Source organism: Archocentrus centrarchus, chromosome 11 (genome assembly GCF_007364275.1).
Source record: "Archocentrus centrarchus isolate MPI-CPG fArcCen1 chromosome 11, fArcCen1, whole genome shotgun sequence".
NCBI lineage: Eukaryota > Metazoa > Chordata > Actinopteri > Cichliformes > Cichlidae > Archocentrus > Archocentrus centrarchus.
The window spans coordinates 14,634,465-14,655,745 of record NC_044356.1 but is presented as its reverse complement, the minus strand read 5'-3'; the positions used below and the strand labels follow the sequence as shown (position 1 = coordinate 14,655,745).

Genomic DNA, 21,281 nt, shown 5'->3' with positions numbered 1-21,281 from the left:
CACTTAAGAGAAAACAGTGATAGAGCGGGGGGAAGATGCACAGAAAATTCAAACCTGGGCTTCTACTGTAGCTTTAGCATGTGGGTTGCCTGCTCAACCTGGTGAACTATACCAGTGCTCCAAGCCACCTCCTTCTTTAGTTTAGTTCTTTCCATTTCAGATATCTTATTTAAACTTCACAAAGCACCTTTAAGTATTTGTTGACTCAGCTCCGGCAAAAAAATAAAAATAAAAAAATCACCAGTTTCTTGCCAAGTGGTTCCCAGAATTTAAAGCAAAAAAAAATTGGCAAAATAAAAATTGATTCCTTCAATTTATGAGCCACATGAAACTCTGTAGTAAAGTGAGACTGATTCTTTGCTCTTGTGATGTGCCCATACTAGGGTCTAGTGATATTTAGTGAGGAGATTGTTATGAAAAGATGTGCTTCATCTACTTTGCTACAGTTTTTCTTGGATTTGGTTAGAATCTGTTTGTGAGACATGGTTCTTAAAAATGCATTTTGAAAGTCGGTCATTTTGTAATTGAAGTCACTGATTTGACCCTCATATTTAGCCAGCAAGAGAGCCCATTGAAATCTAAGATTTATCTTTCTTTAAAAAAAAAGATCTATAGGTTTCTCAGTCCTTAGTTTATCCTAAATGAGCTTTCCTCCTGTTGACATCTCTTCTTCCTCTTCATTGATCTGCTGATGTTCTCCCATCTCACAGGTGGATCTCTTACCTGCCAGCTGTCTTCTTGGTTTGTTTGCCTCCCCCTGAGTTAAAAACTCTATCTACCCTCTTTCTATCCCTGCACCTCTTTTTACTCCCAGCCCCCTCCTTTCTCAGGTGGATCAGCTGACCTCCCAGCTAGCTGTTCATACACCAGCTATGCTGTAGCAAGTGGCTTCTGAGAGCAAATCTTACTAAACGATCCCCCTTCTCTCCCTCTCTCTCTCTCCACTTCTCTCTCTCTCTCTCTTTCTCTTTTCTCGCTACCAGGTGGACCAGCTGATCTCCCAGCTGAAGGAGAAGGCGGATTGGTGCAGTGAGCTGCTTCTCAGCTCAGAGCAGCTGCGTCGTGAGGTGGGAGAGCGCGACGAAGAGATTGACAAGCTGGAGAGCCGCATCCGTGAGCTGGAGCAGGCCCTGCTGGCCAGCGCTGAGTCTCTGGAGAAGGTTAGGGGGAAGAGGGAGAAGACGCATGTGTAACAGAGGCAGCAGCAGAGGAAAAAGCAGTTAGAACAATAGCTGTGGAGCATGGCAGAGCGTGTGTAAGAGAGAGAGAGTATGCCGATGAGGTGACAGCTAGAGGAGGAATGGGAGGAGGGCTGAGACGCTTCGAGAGAGAGAACAATGTGTGGGTGGGTCTACTTCAGCCACCCACACTGAGATATGGCTAGCAACTGTCAAGTTTGCCCCCCAGTGTTCATGGATGGCTGTGGAGCCTGTGTGCTGTGCTGCCGCTGCTCAGTTCACAATTTGCAGTTCAGGTTGTATTATGCACTGATAACAGTATAGACAGCATGTATTTGGGTCATTAAAATGTATTGAAAGAGGTTTCCCTTCATTTTTTTCTGCACATTTTGCAAAAAACTCCTGAGCTAAATAATTGTTGTTTTTTTTTTGTTTTTTTAAATGTGTGTTGTTTTCTGTCGCAGGCTGAACAAAAGAAGCAGCATGCACCCGTCACAGAGACAAGACAGTCCACACTGGAGGCTCAGTTACAGACGGAAAGAGAAGCTCTGGAGCAGAAAGAGAAGGAGGTAGTGGATTGTTCAGTTTTTGTTTTTTGAGGATTTTCCAAAGCAGTAAAACCTTATTTTTACTTAGTTTTCAATATACATAATCAGATGTTTGATAGGAAACATGAATCGATTACATAAAACATTTATTCAGCATTACATTAACACTGATAGTTCTAATAAAGTTGTACAAACGTCATCAAGTCAGAAGCTGTATTCATTTGCACTATATTGTAATATTTTTATGTTTAGGATAATAGGATTTGCAACATAAAAAAATTAGAATAATAAGAGAGGAAAAAAGAGACTTTTTTTTTTTTTTTTTTTTTTTGCATTTGGATTTTTCCGGCATGTAAAATTAACAAAACAGTGATGTTGTGTATTGTCTATGGATCTCATGGTCTTCTCTTTAGTCGATTCACACAAATAGTAAAAATGTTGCAGATAACAATGAGCTGAAAAAAGATCTGCAAGTTTTTCAGTCCAAAGCAGTGAGATCCATACTCTGCACTGTGTCCTGATGCCTCCTCTGAAGTTGTAGTAATGTTTGATCTTCTCCTCAGATCCGTAACCTGGAGGAGCAGCTGGAGCAGTTCAGAGAGGAGCTGGAGAACAAGAGCGAGGAGGTTCAGCAGCTTCACATGCAGCTGGAGATCCAGGGGAAGGAGATAAGCAGCCAGCAGCAGTATCTCGAGACGAGGGAGAGCATGCTCCAGGTAAACACATACAGTATCACTGATATAACATTTGAGTTTATGCAAACGGTTACTGATGACATAAAAGGTTTATTACTGACCAGTGTGACATCAGCAGATAACCTTGTGTGGAAGGTTTACCACACAGTTGTGAATGGCTCCAAAAATAATTTGAATACTTTTAATTAGAACAAATTTTCTCTATCTGCTCACTGAACTTTTTTTTTTTCTAAAGAAAATATTTAAATATGTACTCTGTGTTGCTAATATAATTTTTAGGCTTTCATCCCCTGTTATTTTGCTATGCGGGACTCACCTTTTCTTCTTTTCTTAGTCAGTAAATTTTCAGCAGTCCTCCAAAACCCATGATGTGTTTTTTTTTATAGCCATCACATTATAATCTCTGACTTTTAAAGGTGATGGAGGAGAAGGAAAGGGAAATAGCACTTCTTAATGAACAGATCACTAAGCTTCAACACATGGAAACAGCCTCTGATAACAAGGTAATGCAACATGCGTATATGAAATGGAACCACAGTCTATTTTGAATACGCATACCTCCGTGGAAGTGCCTCGTGTGTTTGGTCTCTTCTTTCCTGTCCACTTTTATTTTAGTTGGCTCCATTTTGCTTCCCTTTTTGTTTTGTTTTTTTTGGGTTGTGTTTGCTTGTTTTGTCCCGGTAAGTAGTTCCACAGCACCATCATTTGTCGTGAGGTGATCATTTGCTTGTGTGAGGTGTCTTTTTAAACCTCTGAGTCTCTGTGAAGTGCCTACATCTGATCAAGGCCAGAAAATCAAAATGGCAGTGAAAACTCCCAAGTAACTCTAAGCACAACAGGGGCTCAGATGTTTAATGCAATAGCGCATAGCCATGGGATCCTCAGATGTAGTTTTTTTTTTTTTTTTTTATGGGTTAATAATGTCTATAATTTACTCTTTAGGAAATGGATGAGAGGGATGAGCTGATAAAGGACTTGGAGTCCCAGGTGGAGTGCCTGCAGAGTGAACAAGAGCGTCTGAAGAGGAAAAACGAGGAGGAGCTCGACCAACTGAATGAAGTTATAGAAAAACTTCAACAGGAACTGGCCAATATCGAGCAAAAGCAGCCTACAGAGGAAGAGGAGGACACCAAGGGAGAGCCAGAGGATGACGTGTGGGGGCCAAGTAAAGAGGAGTACGATGAAATGAAACAGAGAATGGACATGGCCACAAAAGAGCTCGAGACACTGAGAAAAGAGCACAGTAAGCTGTTGGAGACATATCTTCGCTTGAAAGAGAGCGCAGAAGCCTTAGCTGAAACAGAAAACCTAGAAAGCTCAGAGGGTGCACTCGAGGAAGTTCTCAGAGAGAAAACTGCAGGGCTGGTTGTCTTACAGGCTCAAGTACAAGCTCTGGAGGAGAGTGCATCATCCAGAGTGGAAGAGTTAGGCCTTCGGATCACAGAACTGGAAGACTTGGTCAGTGAAAAAGACTCTGAGATAAGCCACTGTCGCCTCCTTCTGGAGCAGTCTCAAAGTCACGCAGAAGGTCTTCAAAAGAGGGTCTCTAACCTAGAGGACAATCTGAGGGAAAAAGTGGCTGCAGCGTTGGTCAGCCAAGCCACACTCGAGGCCTTCCAGCAGCAGCATCAGTCAGTGGGAACAAAACAAGACCAGGACCTGCAGAAACCTCCTGAGAGACACGTGGAGCTGCTCAGCTATGAGTTTGGAGATTTTGGCATTCCTCAAATGGACTTCAGCGGATTGGGTCAAGCAAAGCAAGTCCCCACAGGGAAGGTGGTTCATCTTACGCAGAAGCTCCGGGAGCTGGAGGTCGGACTCAGTGGGATGCAAAAAGACCAGGAACTCCAGAAGCAGCTGCTCTCCAGCTCTGAGGAGGAGGTGCTTGAGTATGAAAGGAGGCTGGCAGTGCTCATGGATCTGCTCAGTCAGATGAAGCCGGGAGTTCGCCAGAGGACATCATTGTCTGTGGAGGTGAGAGTCTGTCCAAAAGGCGTGTCTAAGAAATATAACCAACAAAAGTGCAAATATAGTTACAGTGATGAAGTCTAACATTGTGAATTGCTGTGATAATTTGTGACCTTTTTCCTCAGGCCTCCTCTGATGTCCAGCAGAATGTGTCGCAGCTTCTTCAGGAGTTACAGGAGGTCAGAGAGGAGACTTCAGCCACCAAAGAGCAGCTGGAGAGCTACAAGGAGAGCTGCAGCAGACTTCAGGAGGACCTCCATGTATGTGCTTTTAAATGGCTTCTTACTATATTCATACTATATATGAAAGTGTTTTTAGTATGTGACAAATGCCTTTCTCTCTAGGAAAAAACTTTAACAATAGAGAGGCTTCAGGAGCTGCTCCAAAAGGTAGGAAGAAAAAAACTTCACAGTTTATGTTTTACACAGCATTAAACTGTAATTTCCCAAGAAACAAGCGTGCTTAAACTCAAGACAAATTCAGTACTTCCACTTTGTTCTTTTAGACGTCATCTAATGATGGTGATGAGACGAAGGTGTCTGAGCTTAAACAGGAACTAACAGAGGCTCAGAGTGAAGCAGCGGCCACCAAAGAAGAGCTGAACAGCTGCAAGGAGAGCTTGGAGAAACTGCAAGAGCTGCTGCAGGTACAGAGCTTAAAAATCGTATTTTGTTATGGGTGCTGAGTTCAGTGGAAACTCCCCAAACATCAGTACTGCAAAACGGTATTTCTTCTTACCATAAAAAGATTATACGCTTTTCTAGCTTATGTTAATGTTATGGATGTATGAAGATCTGGTTCATATTCTAGGAAGTAGAGTTATTGGATATTCATGAGAAGATCAGTACTACTGTGTTCTGTAGCTGATTAGTTTAACTTTCTACTAAGGAAACAGGGAAACAGCTGGAATAGCTCTGTCCAAAGATGTTCTGGCAGCTCTTACAGAACCTGTGGGGGTCACGGTCATGGCCACGACCACGTTCTGCTGTAGCCCCAATATCTAAAATAGCAGATTGTGTGTGCCAGTTGCTGTTTTTGAATTGCAAGTACCGTATATTTTTAAAGCTAATGAAAAGATAAATTGCCATCAAGATGATAGCTGACTGTGTTGATTTTGTATGCTGACAGATGTTTTTCCACCGGATGTTTGCCTGCATGCAAACAAAGCCTGCTCAAATGTGATTGGTCAACACAACACACACTACAAGCTCTAAATAAAACCAGAAAGATTTTACTACCAAAAGTGCTCTTTACTTACCAATTGTCCATATTCCAAATCTGTTTATAAAAATTAGCCCAAAGGCAACAAAATCCTGCTAATACAGCACCTCCAAACCTCACATATAAATGCCCCAACCAAATCCAATGTGATCCATTTACTCTTCTTTGTATTGATTAATCAAACAGGGTCTAACTTGTTAATTTTTAAGTTTTTGGCATGATAGTGGGTGGCAATGTGACCTTTAGATGGGGCTGAATTTGCTCTTTCAACCCAGTTTTCAGTCTTTCTGCAAAACTAAGCTACATGGGTGTAGGTGTTAACCTCATGAATGTGATATTAATCTTCTTGAGCATTGTTCCCAAAATCTAGTTTCTCCTGTGCTGAAAACAATTCACCTGCATATTTGTTTGTTTTTTAGGAGCGGGAAATGACCATTGCTCACCTCAAAGGAGAACTTTTTCAAGTAAGAGTGAAATGTTTTAACTCAGTTGTGATGCCCACTATTAGCAGCATATTTAGATCATGATTCTTGGCTCTATCTATACAATTTGGCCACTTGTCCAATCATCTTCCAGGTAAAAGCAGAAGAAGACAGAGCCAATATGTCAGAGCTTATCCAGGAGCTCGAGGATGTCAGAAACAATGCGGCTTCCACCAAAGAAGAACTCAACAGCTACAAGGAGCGTAATGAGAAACTTCAAATGGAACTCCAAGTCAGTGAAGTTTCCATTTCTAAACTCAAAGAGGAGCTGCTGGAGGTGAGAAAGAACATGGATACCACCAAAGAAGAACTCAACACCTACAAGCAGCACAATGAGAACCTCCATGAGGAACTGCGCACTCGCGAACTCTCCATTTCTAAGCTTAAAGAGGAGCTCCATCAGGAGGAACGAGCAGTCTTGATGAAGACAGCAGGCTCTGGTCCTCTGTCTCCTTCTCCCTCTCCATCTCCATCTCCTCAGCCTCTTTCCTCTACTTCCTCCTCCTCCACCACACAACCCAAAAGGAAAGGAAGCAAACAGCCAGCTGGTAAAGGAAGCAGCACCAAAGACAAACAATCTCTCTCCAGGAAAAGCTCTGCCCCTTCCAGCCAATCCTCCAACAAATCTCCCAGCCCACGGTTAAGCAGCAGCTCAGAGCAGCAACATACAGCTGTAACAGACTCGTTCACACAGACCGAACTGCTACAGATGTCTCATCTTAGCCCAGAAGACAAGTCTGTCACCAAAGAGGAGATGGAGGAAGTGATCGGAGAATACCAGGAGAAGATTGTACAGATGCAGGAGCTCCATGCTGCAGAAATCCTCGATATGGAGGCTCGGCACATTTCAGAGAGCGAGAACCTCCGCAGGGACACGCAGGCACTGGAAGATGAATGTAAAGCTTTAAAGGCCATTATAGAAAAACTGCGCTCTGTTGAGGTGAGGAAACATTTTTTTTGTTTTACATTTTTATGAGTGCCGTTTGATGTTTTTAAATTGCTTTTGTCATAACACAGTAAGCCAGTGATTTCATCTTATTTTGTCCTCTCTAGGCTCCTACATCAAGACAAGACCGTCCTACATCTCAGTTCAAAGATGGCTACACCAGTGGTAAGTTTGAAGTGTTTTAGAGTAAATTGTTTTTCATTTCTGTTGTAGGACGGTGTCTTGCTTCCTTAAGAGTGTAATGCCATCATCGATACCAGTCTTGTATCTCTCTTGTTTAATGTGAGGCTACAACCAGGAGTTTAGCTAAAATATTGAAAGCAAGGAAACTAGTATTTTGTTTTAGCTACTCTACATTCAACCCAACTTGTTATTGGCTGCCCCTCTCAAACTGAAAACTGAAAGTACTCTAAATTCAATATGTGAAACTTTGGCCATGTATATGAGCATCAGCCACTGTAACAGTGTACTTTATGTGTCAATAGTTTATTTATCCTTCATTTTACCTGGTTGAGCACTTTCGTCAGTTCACTGTTGTTATTATGCTTTTTTTCATCATGCAGACAGCAGCTCAGACTACAGCCAGAGGACAGGATATGACCTCCCGAGCCTGCAGCAGGAGTTCAGGACGACTCCGGAGGGAGCCAGGAGAGAAACCGATGATCCACTGCCAGACCGGATTAAGGTGCAGCTTTCACTTAGAACCACGAGTGACGTAGTCAAAATATAGTTAATGTATAATGTGTTTCCAGTCAGGTGAAATGTATATAACAAAACCCAGAAAGCTGCTTCTGTTCATCTGGATACAGCGTTTTCATGACTCGTTCAAGTGACTTCTTCAACGCTGCGTCCAGATGAACTTTCTGGGATTTCCTTACCTGGAATTAGTGAGCATGGCTCAAGATATATAACAAAACATTTTTGTACTATTTACTAAAGCATATTTTCTCTCTTTATTCTTCCGAAATAGAAAAGAGTAAAAGTAACATTTTTTCTGCGTGGTGTTTGTCTATCTAGACGTTGCTCCGTGAGGTGCACCAAGAAGGCATGCAGGTTCTTTCTCTATCAGAGCTCCCCCTCTCTGAAGGCGAGCCGGGCGGCCGGTTCAATGTCCAAGGCTGGATGAAGGAGAGAGACGCCCTGCTGGATACTGTAGAGTCTTTAAAACACTTCATCAGCCAGATGCAGACACACAGGGAAACACAGGTAAAGAAACCTCACAGCAAAACTACAAACTGCAGCAAACCAAAAACTCAGAACTATTTCAGTGTCAGTTCAAAGCACCTGCGGGGGGGGTTTAAAGATGCCAAGGAGACATATTTGTCAAGTCAGTCAAGGGCTTTACAGTCTGTACAGCATAGGCATCATCTTCAAAATAACAAAGATTTCCTCTAAAATATAAGAAACACTTTTTTCTGTCTTTGCCTTCATGTTTTTCTGTTTTGTTTTGTTTTTCTGATTGGCTGCAGATGTCCGGCAGTGTAGACTGGCGTGGAGAGCTTCTGGATGCAGTTCGGCTGGTGTTTGTGAGGGAGCGCAGTGTGCTGAAGAATGCCCTCTACAGCCAGCTAGACCTGCTGGACACCAGTGATGCCATTATTCACCTGAATCAGCTGGAGCGCAGACTGGCTGAACAGGTCAGTAACAACCAAATGTCTCTATTAAAGATTACACCACAATGGCTTCAAAGGGGTTTTAAATGTGCATCAGTACTGTAGAATTTTAGCAACCTGAATATATGCTGCTTGTTAATTTATTATAGTTTAGATCCTATGTAGATGCTATAGTGGTACTCATTTGAAGTCTGTCTGTGTGATTCAAATACAGGACGCCCAGCACAGAGAGGCCATTGGTTCACTCCACACTGCAGAAAGGGCCAGTCTCATCTCTGAGATTCATCAGCTCCGTGGACAACTAGAGCAACTTCATCAAGGTGATCCCAGCTCAGAAAAGCTTTAAATGCTGTTTATTTAACTGAAAATGGGTCTTTTTTGTATATCCGGTAAACATCTGTCTTCGTCGTTCAGGTGCCCAGCTTGCCATCTCATTGGCTGATGAACATAGCATGAAGGAGCAGAGGGAGGGAGTCAGAGCCGATGGAGCCGAGAGGGCCGACAGGCTGCTGGTGGAGGAACTGAAGGGTGAACTGTCCCAGACTAAACTGGAGCTGGAGACGACCATGAAGGCCCAACATAAACACCTCAAAGAGCTGGACACACTCAGGTTAGACGTGGCATTAAAATAGCAAGCAATGCTGGAAAAGTGCAAGTTTATCTCATAATAAATTACATTAAACATCTTTTTCTTTTCTTTTATATATATTCAGTGTTAAGATGCTGTACTGATTGACAACCCTAATTCCAGAATGCAATCTTATTCACAATAGAACATAGAAAACACATCAAATGCTTAAACCTAAAATATTAGCTCTTTTTAAATGTGATGCCAGCAACATGTCTTTAAAAAGTTGGGATGGGCCCAGCTAAAGGCTGGAAATGTAAGTGGTACAAATAAAAAGAAACAGCATGAGGAACATTTTGCAACTAATCAGGTTAATTGGCAACAGATCAGTAACATGAATGGGTATAAAAAGAGCATATTAGAGGCAGAGCTCCTCAGATGGGCCAAGATTCACCAATCTGCAAAAAACTGCATCAACAAATTGTGGAATCGCTTCAGAATAATGTTCCTTCATCTACAATACATAATAACATCAAACGATTCAAAGAATTGGAAGAAATCTCTTGTGTGCAAGGGACAAGTGTGACTGTCAGTATTGGATGCCCATGATCTCTCAGGCAGCACTGCATTAAAGAGGCATGATTCAGTCATGGAAATCACTGCATGGGGTCAGAAACTCTTCCAGAAATCCTTGAAAATGGACTGAGGCAAAGTGGAAAACTGTTCTGTGGTCAGAATAATTGAAATTTGAAATTCAGTTTGCTATCGGCGCTCAGTTCAAAAGCGTCAGCTTTTTTGAGATGAGTTGCTGCTGTTAAATTTAAAATGACCTCCTCAGGGTTGGGTCACATCAAAAACTACCAGGTTACAGATTATTTCTTTGATTTTTAGCAGTATGCTCAGAAAGTGTCCTCCAAAAGTATGTTTGCAGTACAGTGAACTTACTGTGAACTATTGTTAAAATAGTTTTGAATATATTTGCCTTAATAAACAGTTTGAAGAGATCTTATTTAAAAGTAGCACAGTGAGCATATAACTGAACTTTAATTCCTTAAAATGATACGAACATGTCAAAAGGGCGGAGATATCCCAGAAAGCTGCAGAGGTGGATGCACTAAATGATGAGCTGACCGAGGAGAAGAAGAGAAGCAGAGATCTTCAGTGGGCGGTGGAGAAGGAGAGATGCCGAACTGGGAGGACTGAGGACAGCAGACGAGAGGAACTGGAGGTAAGACAGCGGGAGCAATTCTAGTACCACTTTTATTGGAAATGCTTCATCACACTTTGTGTCCATGTAGAAGTCATTTTGAGAACAAGTTTTTGTTTTTCCGTTTCCTACTAGGACCTTCAGCTTTCTCTGGAGGAGCAGAAGAACCACGTGGCACAGCTGAACCTGACTCTGCAGCAGGAGCGGCAGGCCTCCTCTCAGCTCTCCCATCGTGCTGAAGAGGAGCGCCTCAGCCTCCACAGACGCCTGCAGGAGCTCCAAGTCCAGCTGGAAACGGAGCGAGCTAAGACCCAAGAGATGAGCACTGCTCTGGGTAGACGGCGGGATCTGCGGACTGGCATCTCCTCTGACGGTGGTCCCTCCAGTGAGGAGCAGGTTCAGAAGGATGGGAAAACCATTGAAGAGGGCGGGAGTCTGGTGGAAAGACTTCAGAGGGAGCTGGATGACAAGCATGTACAGGTTTGATGCTCCATTTACTATAACTGTCTAATAACACCAGATTTTAAGACTTTATTATCAGTGGCTAGCATCTGACATTATCTCCATTATCTCCAGGTGGTGGATCTGTTCAGTCAGGTGGAGGTCCAGAAGCTTGAGGTGATACGAAAAGAGGAGGAGCTGACACTGGCAAGTCAAAGGTCCAGACGAGACCAGGAGGCACTGCTGGAGGCTCAGGCCAAGCTGGAGAGACTGGAGACAGAAATGGCAGAGCTCCAGGAGCAGCTGAAGGGAGAGCTGGAGAGCAGAAAGAGTCTAGAAGAAGAGAATGAGAGACTGGAAGAAAAGCTGAACCAGTTAGAACAGAGGGAGGGGATGGGACCTGTGCAGGCTTATGGCCAGAGCGTAAGTGGCACAAAATTGATATGAAACAAGAAATGTTAAAGAGTAACTAACTGTTATTTTAAAGTCAGAGGGAAAAGCTAAGTCTCATGTTATCAGGAGCATTGAATCTTGTTATTTTCATCATAATAGCAGGCCATGTGGCACGGTGACTCCACGGATTGCACCAAAGACTGGGTGCTCCAGCAGAAGAGCGGAAACCTCCACACAGCGAGCTCCAGCACATCCCCTCAAGTAGAGGTCTCTTCAACAGGCCACAGCAGTGGGCCACACCACGGCCCGTGGCGCACAGTAGACAGGATTGTGAGCAAACTCCACGTCATCTCCTCAAAGATGCGCAGCATGGCAAGCAAGACCACTGGAGGGTAAAAAAAAGAAAGCAGCTGGTTTTGGGTTTTTTGTTTGTTTTAGAAACTGTACAGCACAATCCAGCAGACCACAAATCTCTGACAGTCCAAAAAATTAGTCAATTTCTTCTATTCAGGCTTACTGCAGAGGTGGACAGTGAAGAGTTGTCCTGGGTCCAGTCTAGTCTTGATGAGGTCATCACCATGCTGCAGCAGTCCCCAGGTCTACCCTCCGTCCCCGAGGTCAGCACATGTTCTTGTTTGGTTTCCCTTCTGCTTATTTCTGGATAAAATCAAAACATGCAAAACCAAATTCTTTCAGTGAATAAAGAGACCTCGCTCGCTGCAGTGTCGAGCCAGAATCACCTGTTCACGTTGGTGTTTACTAAACAACATCTGCTGAGCTTTACACGTGGTTGTGATTGCTTGTCTGTTTCCCTCAGAGTACGTCCCTGCTGGCAGGAAGCTCCTCCAACATGCTGACTGAACGGCTGCTGAGGCAGAACGCCGAGCTGACAGGATTCGTCAGCCGTCTCACCGAAGAGAAGAACGATCTGAGGAACCACACGCTCCGCTTGGAAGAAGAGCTGCGACGCTATCGGCAGGCTGGACTGGGATCAGGCGACAGTGTGAGTACACCACCAAAAAAACGTGCTAATTCTGTGACAGGTCGCAGTTCTGCAACGTCATTTGTTTCTGGTACAGTCAGGTTATAATCCTCACTTAGTATTACATACATATCCCATGTAGTAGACATCAATTCGTACACTGTCCTTTGACTAAAGAGTATCTTATCTCCTCCTGCAGTCCAGCAGAAGAGGAGCATCAAAGATGGACTCTACAGGTATGCTGCTTTCTCAGGAGCGGGAAGCTTGGGCTCGAGAGAAGAGCCGTCTGGAGAAAGCTTTGCATCTGGCTCAGTCCCAGGTGGCCCGGCTCAGGGGAGAGATCAGGGCCGAGAACCTGCGAGAGATTACCGGGCCTGATTCTGACAATGCTGCACTGAAGGTCAGCAATACGCTGCTTTGTATCTTAATAGTAACTTAATTGTACTAACCCAAAGAATCAATCTGCAGAAGCATCACCTAAATGCTGAAATTCAGTGTTGAGTGCCACTTTGAAGCCTCTGAAATTTAACTGCTGTCTCTTCTCTCTGTTGTCACTTCCAGAGGATGTATGGGAAGTACCTGAGGTCAGAAAGCTTCCGTAAAGCGCTGATCTACCAGAAGAAGTACCTGCTGTTACTACTGGGTGGTTTCCAGGAGTGTGAGGAGGCCACGTTATCACTCTTGACCAAGATGGGCAGTCGGCCGTCGCTCTCCAGCCTGGAGGCCTTCAGTCAGCGGCGCCGGGGACTGATGCGTTTCCGCTCTGCCGTCCGAGTCTCTATCGCCCTCTCCAGGTAGGAAGCTAGTGCTCTGGGTTTACTGACCTCGTGGAGAATTACAACCTTTTCTTTTTTGTTTTTGTCTAAAACATGTATTTGTTCCTCTAGAATGCGTTTTCTTGTGAAGAGATGGCACAAGGCGACAGGGATGAGCTCCACAGCTTCCTGCAGTGTTAACAAAAATGGAATAGGACAGACGTTAGGTAACCAAAGCATATTTGTGGCTTATAACCTCTGTTGTCATTTAGACCTGACACTCAATACGTTTTCTTGATTTCCATCAGGTACAGAGGCGAGGGATTCGCCATATCTTCACCCAGGTGGTGTGGAGATTTACAGAGAGAGAGGAAGCGGAGGAGGAGGAGGAGTGTCCAGCAGCAGAGGGAGAAGTGGACGGGAATCGCCTCGATCAGCTGTCTCCTCCACACATCACAGGTAAAACCATCTGTCAGGATGTTAATGATATGAAGCTGATTCGTAAAGTTATGATCAGAATATATTCAAGAAGCTTTCTTTTATAAATAATTAGTTAATCTGATCACTTTGGAGATGGAGTTATTAAGTAATATATATACTCATCAGTAAAGAGTAAACGCTAATAACATTAGTGTTGATATTTTTACATAAACCTGGAGTTCAGATGTTTGCAGACTTGTTTAAATCTGTGTTTCAAATGTGCAGGTTTCACTTGTCTGGAGACCACGGAGCTCTCACCTGTTCCCACCTGCAGAGCTACGACCCCGACCGAGCGCTCACCGACTACATCTCCAGACTGGAGGCCCTGCAGAGGAGGCTGGGGAGCGTGACATCAGGTAACACATGCAGTTCAGGTTACATGCATCACATGATGGAGTTACAGCTTTCTTTATCACCTCAAATTTTTTGAAATAATGTCATCACGTAAAAACTGCATTTTTATGTACTCAGGTTATCTTTGTGTAATACAGTTTGTTTGATCTCAAACCTGCAAGTTAGACAAATATGCGAGAAAATAAGAACTCGGGAAGGGGACAGATGTTCAGTAGATTGCTTAAAGGTGATCAGTATCCTTAGGTTATCAGGTTAAACTCACCAGTTTGTCAGATTTACGCAACTCCTCCTCATTCTCTCTCCCCAGGCGCTTCTTCATATGCTCAATTGCACTTTGGCTTGAGAAGATAGATGCTGACACGTTAACTTTGGCTTGAAGAAACTCAGTTGCCTTTTCTCGTGCTGAGCGCTCTGCTGTTTTCTACCATTCTGGTGTGGACTGTATCTTTCCATGTGGACCAAAACACATTTTTTATCAGTGTACGACATGTTGAATTCAGGCTTTTTTGTCGCCGGCACTTGAAAAACAGCTATGTTTGTAATTTAATCTGCCTCTTTGTTGTGGATGACCTACAATCATGTATATTTGCCTAATGCTAATTTAAGACTTTGTGATTAATTTATATGTTTGTGTTGTATGGGTGGAGCGTTGCGTAGAGGATGTTTGGGTTTATTGTTAAGGAGGCTGCTACTGGATACTCTACACTACACTGTGTTTTGTTTAGGCCGGACAGACTACAGAGGACATTTGTAGAGAACGTATTTTTGTAAAGCGTAGGAGCTTTGAATTTTCTGGGTATTTTGTCAAAAACTGAATTAAAGAGGACTACATTATTTCAAACTGGTTTGCATTATTTCTCTTTTTATATTAAAGCTTTTATTTGTGGAATAATTAGGACTGCACCAATACATGACTGATATTGGCTGATTGGCAAATTTATTGCTGCATCAGTAGCAAATATTTATCCTTTGATGTTCAGTGTATAAAGCTGCATGCTGAAGAGCTTACAGATCTGCTTTAAAGCAGTGAAGATTTCACCTTTTAAAAGGGGCAATAAATGTCAACAACCACAAATCTGTATCAGCCCAAAAATTCACAATCACTGCATCCCTAAAAAGAAGGCATTACTAATTACTCAAATTTTTAGAAATTACACGTTTGTGACGTTCAGGACCACTGGCTGTCCAGGACCGAGACAAAACCAACATCAGACTCATCGTGGAGCTGAGCCTGTTAGCACCTCGTAGGGATTTTAGCTTTGATCTTATCCCTCAAAGGCTTTGGCCAAACAATGTTGTTTCTTTAGTGAAGGAACTGCGGGTTGTTGTTTCTGTGGACTTAATATCTTTCTTACACTACAATTCTCAGCAGTAATCAGGTAACACCCGGTACAGCTTTATCAACATTCAACCCCAATAAAGTACCAAATCAAAGTACCGTATTTTCCGGACTATAGAGCGCACCATACTATAAGCCGCACCTACAAATTTTTTGGAAAAAACTGGAAACGTACATATATAAGCCGCACCGGGCTATAAGCCGCTGGTATCTCCGCCGCTCTCGGTTTTCCACAATTACTCGGCACTCAGCAGAGGGGGACAGACAACCCCAAATTTGAGTTATAAGAAGTCAATTCACCATTGATTCGTTCACGCCGAGCTTACGTGCAGCGGCTCTATTTCCCTCCTGTAGTGCCAGGTCGATAGCCCTCAACTTAAAAGCGGCATCATAGGAAGTTCTTTTTGTGGTTTCCATGATGAGGGAGTTTGAAAAAAATCTCTTTTGTGCCTGCTGCTAGCACTTGTTGGCGCTTTCTTCTTTGATTTCCAACTTTGACGTCCCATGATTCATATCCTGCTAAAGAGCCCCCTGGTGGTTAAAGAAAAATCCACAGAAACGCCGCACCGGGCTATAAGCCGCATGGTTCAAAACGTGGGAAAAAAGTAGCGGCTTATAGTCCGAAAAATACGGTAGTACCAGCAAAATGTACTCAAAGTTTCAAAGGAAGAGTACTTTTGATAATGGTTGGAAACCATTGATTTTGCATACTCTTGTTAATCCTATAAAAACGTAATGTTAAAATTATAATCTGAGAAGTGACTAAAACTGTCATGAATTATTTTCTCTTTCAGCTGCTTCCTTTAGGGTGGTTCTCAAATCCAGGCCTCATGGCCCGGTGTCCTGCAGGTTTTAGATGTGTCTCTGCTTCAACACACCTGAGTCAAATACAGAAGTCATTAGCAGGACTCTGGAGAACTTGACTGCATACTGAGGAGGTAATTCAGCCATTTGATTCAGGTGTGTTGGATCAGGGACACATCTAAAACCTGCAGGACACTGGCCCTCGAGGCCTGGAGTTGGCCATCCCTGGTCTAGTCAGATGCCCAAACCATCTCAATGTGCTTTTTTAATGTGGAGATGTAGCGACTTTAAAAGAATTGCTGGGTGAGAACTGTCACATTTTGGGAGAGTTATGGCACTAAAGATTATCACTGAGAAGATTATAATGTTGAGATCCAATTAAATAAACCTGGCACTGTATATTTTCTTACTCTCAATAAATCCCATGAGACAAAACTACTATGTGAGGTGAGCTGTTGTGGGTTGCATTTAATCTTTACTTATCCCTAAAATTGAGACACCATACAAAGAGCATCTCACCCTGACATCAGTTGCATCTCCATATCTGATATTGGAAGACCAGCAGCTGTTTTCACAGTTGGTCTCAAAGTGATGGAAGACTTTCAGAACCCTGTCCACGGAGCCGGCCATGGTTCGGTCTGATCCCCCTGCACTCAGCCGCGACTTGGCCCCTCCTAGGAGGGTATGATTCAGGTTGGGGTCCAGGTAGGCTGTTGCCATGGTTTTCCCTGCAGACACTGTCGCTGCTAGGTGTCTGTCATATTCTGTAAGGCAGAAGAGAGAAAAATCAGAGCTTAATAAAATAGGGGGTGGGGGAGAGAATTCTTAAATTGAACCCATCCTGTTATCGTTTTAGCAAATCTTTACTATTGCTTCCATAAAAAAAGTTTTTTGTGTGTGTTATAACAGAATAATTATTCTTTCAATGAAATTGTCTACCATTTAGTCCCGTTTCATACTCCCAATCAGGGGTACTTGCATCACAGTAGTTACTTGTGCAGTAATCAGCCTAATACAGTAAGAACACAAATTTGTGTGAGCCTGATTTTAAGTACACTTGCTGCCCACTTTGTACAGCTGCTCAGTTGCTTGTTATTGCAAATTTCTGATCAGCCAATCACATGGCAACAACTCAATGAATTTAAGCATGTTGACAAGGTCAAGATGCCCTGCTGAAGTTCAAACTGAGCATCAGATGGGGAAGAAAGGTGATTTAAGTGACTTTGAATGTGGCATGATTGTTGGTGCTGAACAGGCTGGTCTGAGTATTTTTGCTGATCTATTGATTTTCCCACACAAACATCTCTAGGGTTTAAAGTCTGAAAAAGAGAAAATATCCTGTAAGCAGCAGTTTTCTGCATGAAAATACCTTGCTGATGTTAGAGGAGAATGGCCAGACTACTTAAAGTTGATAGGAAGGCAAGGATAACTCAATCACTTGTTACAACTAAGATGTACAGAAGAGTACCTCTGAATGCACAACATATTGAACCTTAAAAAGCAGATGGGCTACAGCAGCTTACCAAGTGCCACTCCTGGCAGTTAAGAACAGAAATCTGAGGCTACAGTTTACACAGGCTCAACAAAATTGGACAAGAGAAGACTGAAAAAACATTGCCTGGTCTGATGAGTCCCAATTTCTGCTGCAACAATCAAATGGAAAAGTCAGAATCTGGTGTAACCACTGGGAGGCTCGGTTGAATGCCTAGACCGACCGTTTGCAGCAGTAGTTTTGCAACAACAGAGCCATCTGAAACGTGCACACAGCGTACATATTTTAACCCTATACTGCTGGGCGATCGCCGCTGAAGCACCCATTACCTGCCATTACTAGCCGTGAACAGCTGGTTAACACTGAGCGCTGAGGCAGCTGATCAAAGGAACTTTGAATTGCCGTAATTACGCAACAGTTTGTCCTATTGGAAAAATTCAAATGGTTTCTGAAAGCTAAGAAACTGCACTTCACACCCACCATAGGGTTATTACGGTAATTGTTGCTGGAAGTACACGAACGGCAGCACTTTTGAAATACACTGAGTTGATTATGACGTGTTCAGCAGTATAGGGTTAATACTTAACAATAACCTTCATCCATTAGAACATCGTACAGGGACTTATGCACGATGATGATAGTAAATTGGCCTTAGCTATGTTAGCTTTGCCTCAATCTCATCCATTGTTGTGTTATGTTTTGAGTCACATACAAATTACGTCAAGAGACTACTGCCCGCCTTGCTATATCAACTCCACCCACATTGAGGTGGTACTCCACTGCAATGGAAACAAAACAAGACCGTGGCGAGTCGTGCCGAGTTGAGTCGACCTGCGCTAAGTACTAATGGAAATGCGGCATTAGAACCAACTGAGCATCATTTAGACACTACAGGTTACCTTGCTGGCCATGTATATCCCTTTATGACCACAGTGTACCCATCTTCTGAGGGCTGCTTCCAACAGGATAACACGCCATGCCACAAAGCTCAAATGATCTCAAACTGGTTTCTTGAACATGACAATGAGTTCACTGTACTCCAACAGCCTCCACCGTCATCAGATCACAATCCAATAGAGCACCTTTGGGATGTGGTGAAATGGGAGATTCCCATCATGGATGTACAGCCAACAAATCTGCAGCAACTGCGTGATGCTATCATGTCAATATGGACCACAATCTTGTTGAGTCAATGCAATGAAAAGTTAAGACAGTTCTGAAGGCAAAAGGAGGTCCAACCTGGAACTAGTGTTCAGTGAGTGTATGTTAATTAGAACAATGCTCAGTTTACTACTAGCCAAGACACACAGAGACAAGCACTTTTAGCACCTGAACACAACACGCTCCACCTGTTACTTTAAGAAATGTAGTCTGCTTACAGCCAAAGCAGGGCCATAAATAATATCCATATACACTGATTACTTTGGAAATTATTTTCTAAACTGATGTCAATATATGTATGATCGCTGAAATTTAACAGTGTCCAAAAATTGTCATCTGCACACTTTGTCCAATCAAATGACGATGACTTGTCATTTTTCAGTCAAGTCACTGCTGTTTCACTTTTTCTCTCCTGTTGAACTTTAGATGTGGAACACTTGTAACCTGTTTGTTCCCATTTACTCCTTAGACCTTCCCGTCCTTCGTGATGCAAACTTTGTACTGCAAGTATCTATTCTTCGTGTGTTGTGTTTCCACTGAGATACAATACAATGAACAATAAGATACCAGAGAGAGAAATAAAGAGAGAGTTGCTGTCAAGGTCAAGGCTCATTATGTAAGCACCCGTGCCTATACCACAGAGAAGACAATGGATCGCAGGCCACCATTTTTCCTGAATAAGTCGTCCTGACATAGACACACTTCCTGGAATTTCATATTAACGCCATTTGGAAATGCCTGAGAAGAACTACCTTCTCCATGTGTGTGTGTGTGTGTGTGTGTGTGTGTGTGTGTGTGTGCGCGCGCGCGTGTGTGTACTTGTGGCTGTCATCGTGGTACTGAGAGAAAGATAGCGAGACCTCTTTCATGCTCCATTTTTCTGCTTCCCTTTCTTCCTGTGCTCCTCTTCTCCCCATCCATTTAAAAGGAAAATGGATATGTGCTAGCAGGTAATTACACCTGAGAGAGCGTGCACAGACACGCATGCACACACACAGAGAGAGAGATAACTGAAAGAGAGACTAGAAAGATGTTGAGTGATAAATTACAGTAGGAAAATGTGATCCCAACTTGATCTGCCAGTCCCAAATGATGATGACTTTAACGTCAACAAATCAAAACCCTGTTAAGCTCTCTCTCTCTCTCTCTCTCTCACATACACTCACACACACAAACAAACACACACACAGCTTTGGCTGTATACCAGTTCAGTTCCCATGGAGTCAGATGTCACACTGTGAGGAGTGGCCTTCATGTTACTTGTGTACATTTCTGAGTGAATGCATAAAGAAGATTTCATTCATACCTCTCTCCCAGCACATGGGGAAGGGGCTACAGCCACTTGTCGCCATGGAAACGCATGTCTCTCCCTCCCTGTGTCTGCTGGCGTCAAGGACAGACAGGCAACCTGCAGCTTCACAACCACGCATCACAAGCAGTGAAGTTCTCGTCCACAGAAGTTAAACAAACACGCTAAGCTCCTGATACAGCTGCAAGAAAACTCTCTCATAATCCAAACACTAATTTACACAAACACACTGTCTCCAAAGAAAAGAAGTCTTTCTCTCCAACTTCTGCCTCTCCTGGCAAAAGTAACAGAGGTGAGAGAAGAAATCCTGAAAAATGAATACTTTTTAGTTCACTGAATTTGTCTGCAGTGTGAAAATCCCACAGGAAAACAAATCAATAGGGGAAATGTGCATTTTAAAAAAAAAATCCTCTCAAGTTTCTTCTTGTTTAGGCTTCTTATCTTAATATTTTCCTGTTGACAGTGTGCGGCAACGCTGAAAAGTGCGCGGGCCACACAAGCATTGTAGTTTTGGAGGTGGATCAGTTCTAGTGTGATCCAGATGGCAAAAAAGGTGCTGAAATGGCCTTTTATTGAAGTTTCACAAATCAGATAAAGGTTTCACAAATCACACACATGGCCCGGTATGACATCAACTACCGAGACATCCACCTAAACTGCCCCTGTGAAATAAATCCCTGAGGGGCTTTTTGAACTTTTAAACTCAGAGGTTCCATCTAGCTTAGCTAATATGAGGATAGCTAATGTGCTATAAGCTAACCCCACCGGCAAAATCTCAAATTTCTGAATAAAAACAACAAATAAAGCAGTTACTTTCATGATTTCCTACCAGGACAAGTTTACTGAACAGGTAACGCTATGAATGAAGCACATTTAACATAATAGTTTACACTTCTTACCGTAGAGAAGCGCTGCCGTCCACTCCCTGCTTTCTGTGCGAGAGCCTCTGTCCGTGGGCGGGCCGGGTCCTCTCCGGAGGACCAGAACTGAGGAACAACTGCGGTCAAGTGAGCCGTCAATTGTGAGCCGCGGTCAAGCCAGCCGCAGATCAGCCGTCGCGTAAATTTTCTTGCGCTTCTACCCTAAGCTTTATGGTAATGCTCGTCCTTCGTTGCCAATTTCTGTACAGCGGAACAAAAATAACCTGTAGTTGCTTTTGATTTATATATGTGTTCTCGTTCTGTAAAACACTATGACATATAAAAATAACATTTATTAAATTATGCATTTTAAGACAAAGTTGTGGTGTGTGTGTGTGTGTGTGTGTGTGTGTGTGTGTGTGTGTGTGTGTGTGTGTGTGTGTGTGTGTGTGTGTGTGTGTGTGTGTGTGTGTGTGTTGTTTTGG

The 21,281-nt window shown here is 43.1% G+C and overlaps 1 protein-coding gene and 2 long non-coding RNA genes across 5 annotated transcripts in view; 1 reads left to right on the top strand and 2 right to left on the bottom strand.

The window, feature by feature from the left end:
* Positions 1-14,672, top strand: part of akap9 (A kinase (PRKA) anchor protein 9) — a 117,961-nt gene extending 103,289 nt beyond the window's left edge. Inside the window, 28 exon segments of the mRNA XM_030740365.1 lie at positions 984-1,160; positions 1,643-1,747; positions 2,290-2,442; positions 2,838-2,924; positions 3,364-4,395; positions 4,515-4,649; positions 4,734-4,778; positions 4,895-5,035; positions 6,030-6,074; positions 6,187-7,032; positions 7,146-7,203; positions 7,602-7,723; positions 8,056-8,244; positions 8,508-8,675; positions 8,866-8,971; positions 9,066-9,261; positions 10,297-10,447; positions 10,562-10,906; positions 11,003-11,290; positions 11,420-11,652; positions 11,772-11,877; positions 12,078-12,263; positions 12,442-12,642; positions 12,804-13,036; positions 13,130-13,224; positions 13,306-13,456; positions 13,703-13,833; positions 14,139-14,672. Of these exon segments, the coding sequence (XP_030596225.1) occupies positions 984-1,160; positions 1,643-1,747; positions 2,290-2,442; positions 2,838-2,924; positions 3,364-4,395; positions 4,515-4,649; positions 4,734-4,778; positions 4,895-5,035; positions 6,030-6,074; positions 6,187-7,032; positions 7,146-7,203; positions 7,602-7,723; positions 8,056-8,244; positions 8,508-8,675; positions 8,866-8,971; positions 9,066-9,261; positions 10,297-10,447; positions 10,562-10,906; positions 11,003-11,290; positions 11,420-11,652; positions 11,772-11,877; positions 12,078-12,263; positions 12,442-12,642; positions 12,804-13,036; positions 13,130-13,224; positions 13,306-13,456; positions 13,703-13,833; positions 14,139-14,182 (5,769 nt within the window). The 3' untranslated portion in view covers positions 14,183-14,672.
* LOC115787681 (uncharacterized) lies at positions 11,503-14,143 on the bottom strand. Of its 2 annotated transcripts, XR_004020534.1 has the most exons (5): positions 13,736-14,143; positions 13,286-13,466; positions 12,001-13,186; positions 11,778-11,917; positions 11,503-11,645 (listed from the first exon to the last, which is right to left on the bottom strand). It is a non-coding gene; the product is annotated as an uncharacterized LOC115787681 (long non-coding RNA). The 2 variants fall into 2 exon arrangements; XR_004020533.1 differs by having other exon boundaries at positions 11,778-13,186.
* A 1,823-nt stretch (positions 14,673-16,495) lies between the features above and the next one.
* LOC115787682 (uncharacterized) lies at positions 16,496-21,052 on the bottom strand. Of its 2 annotated transcripts, none has more exons than XR_004020536.1 (3): positions 20,836-21,052; positions 19,934-20,035; positions 16,496-16,738 (listed from the first exon to the last, which is right to left on the bottom strand). It is a non-coding gene; the product is annotated as an uncharacterized LOC115787682 (long non-coding RNA). The 2 variants fall into 2 exon arrangements; XR_004020535.1 differs by having other exon boundaries at positions 19,934-20,010.
* Between the last annotated feature and the right edge of the window lie 229 nt (positions 21,053-21,281).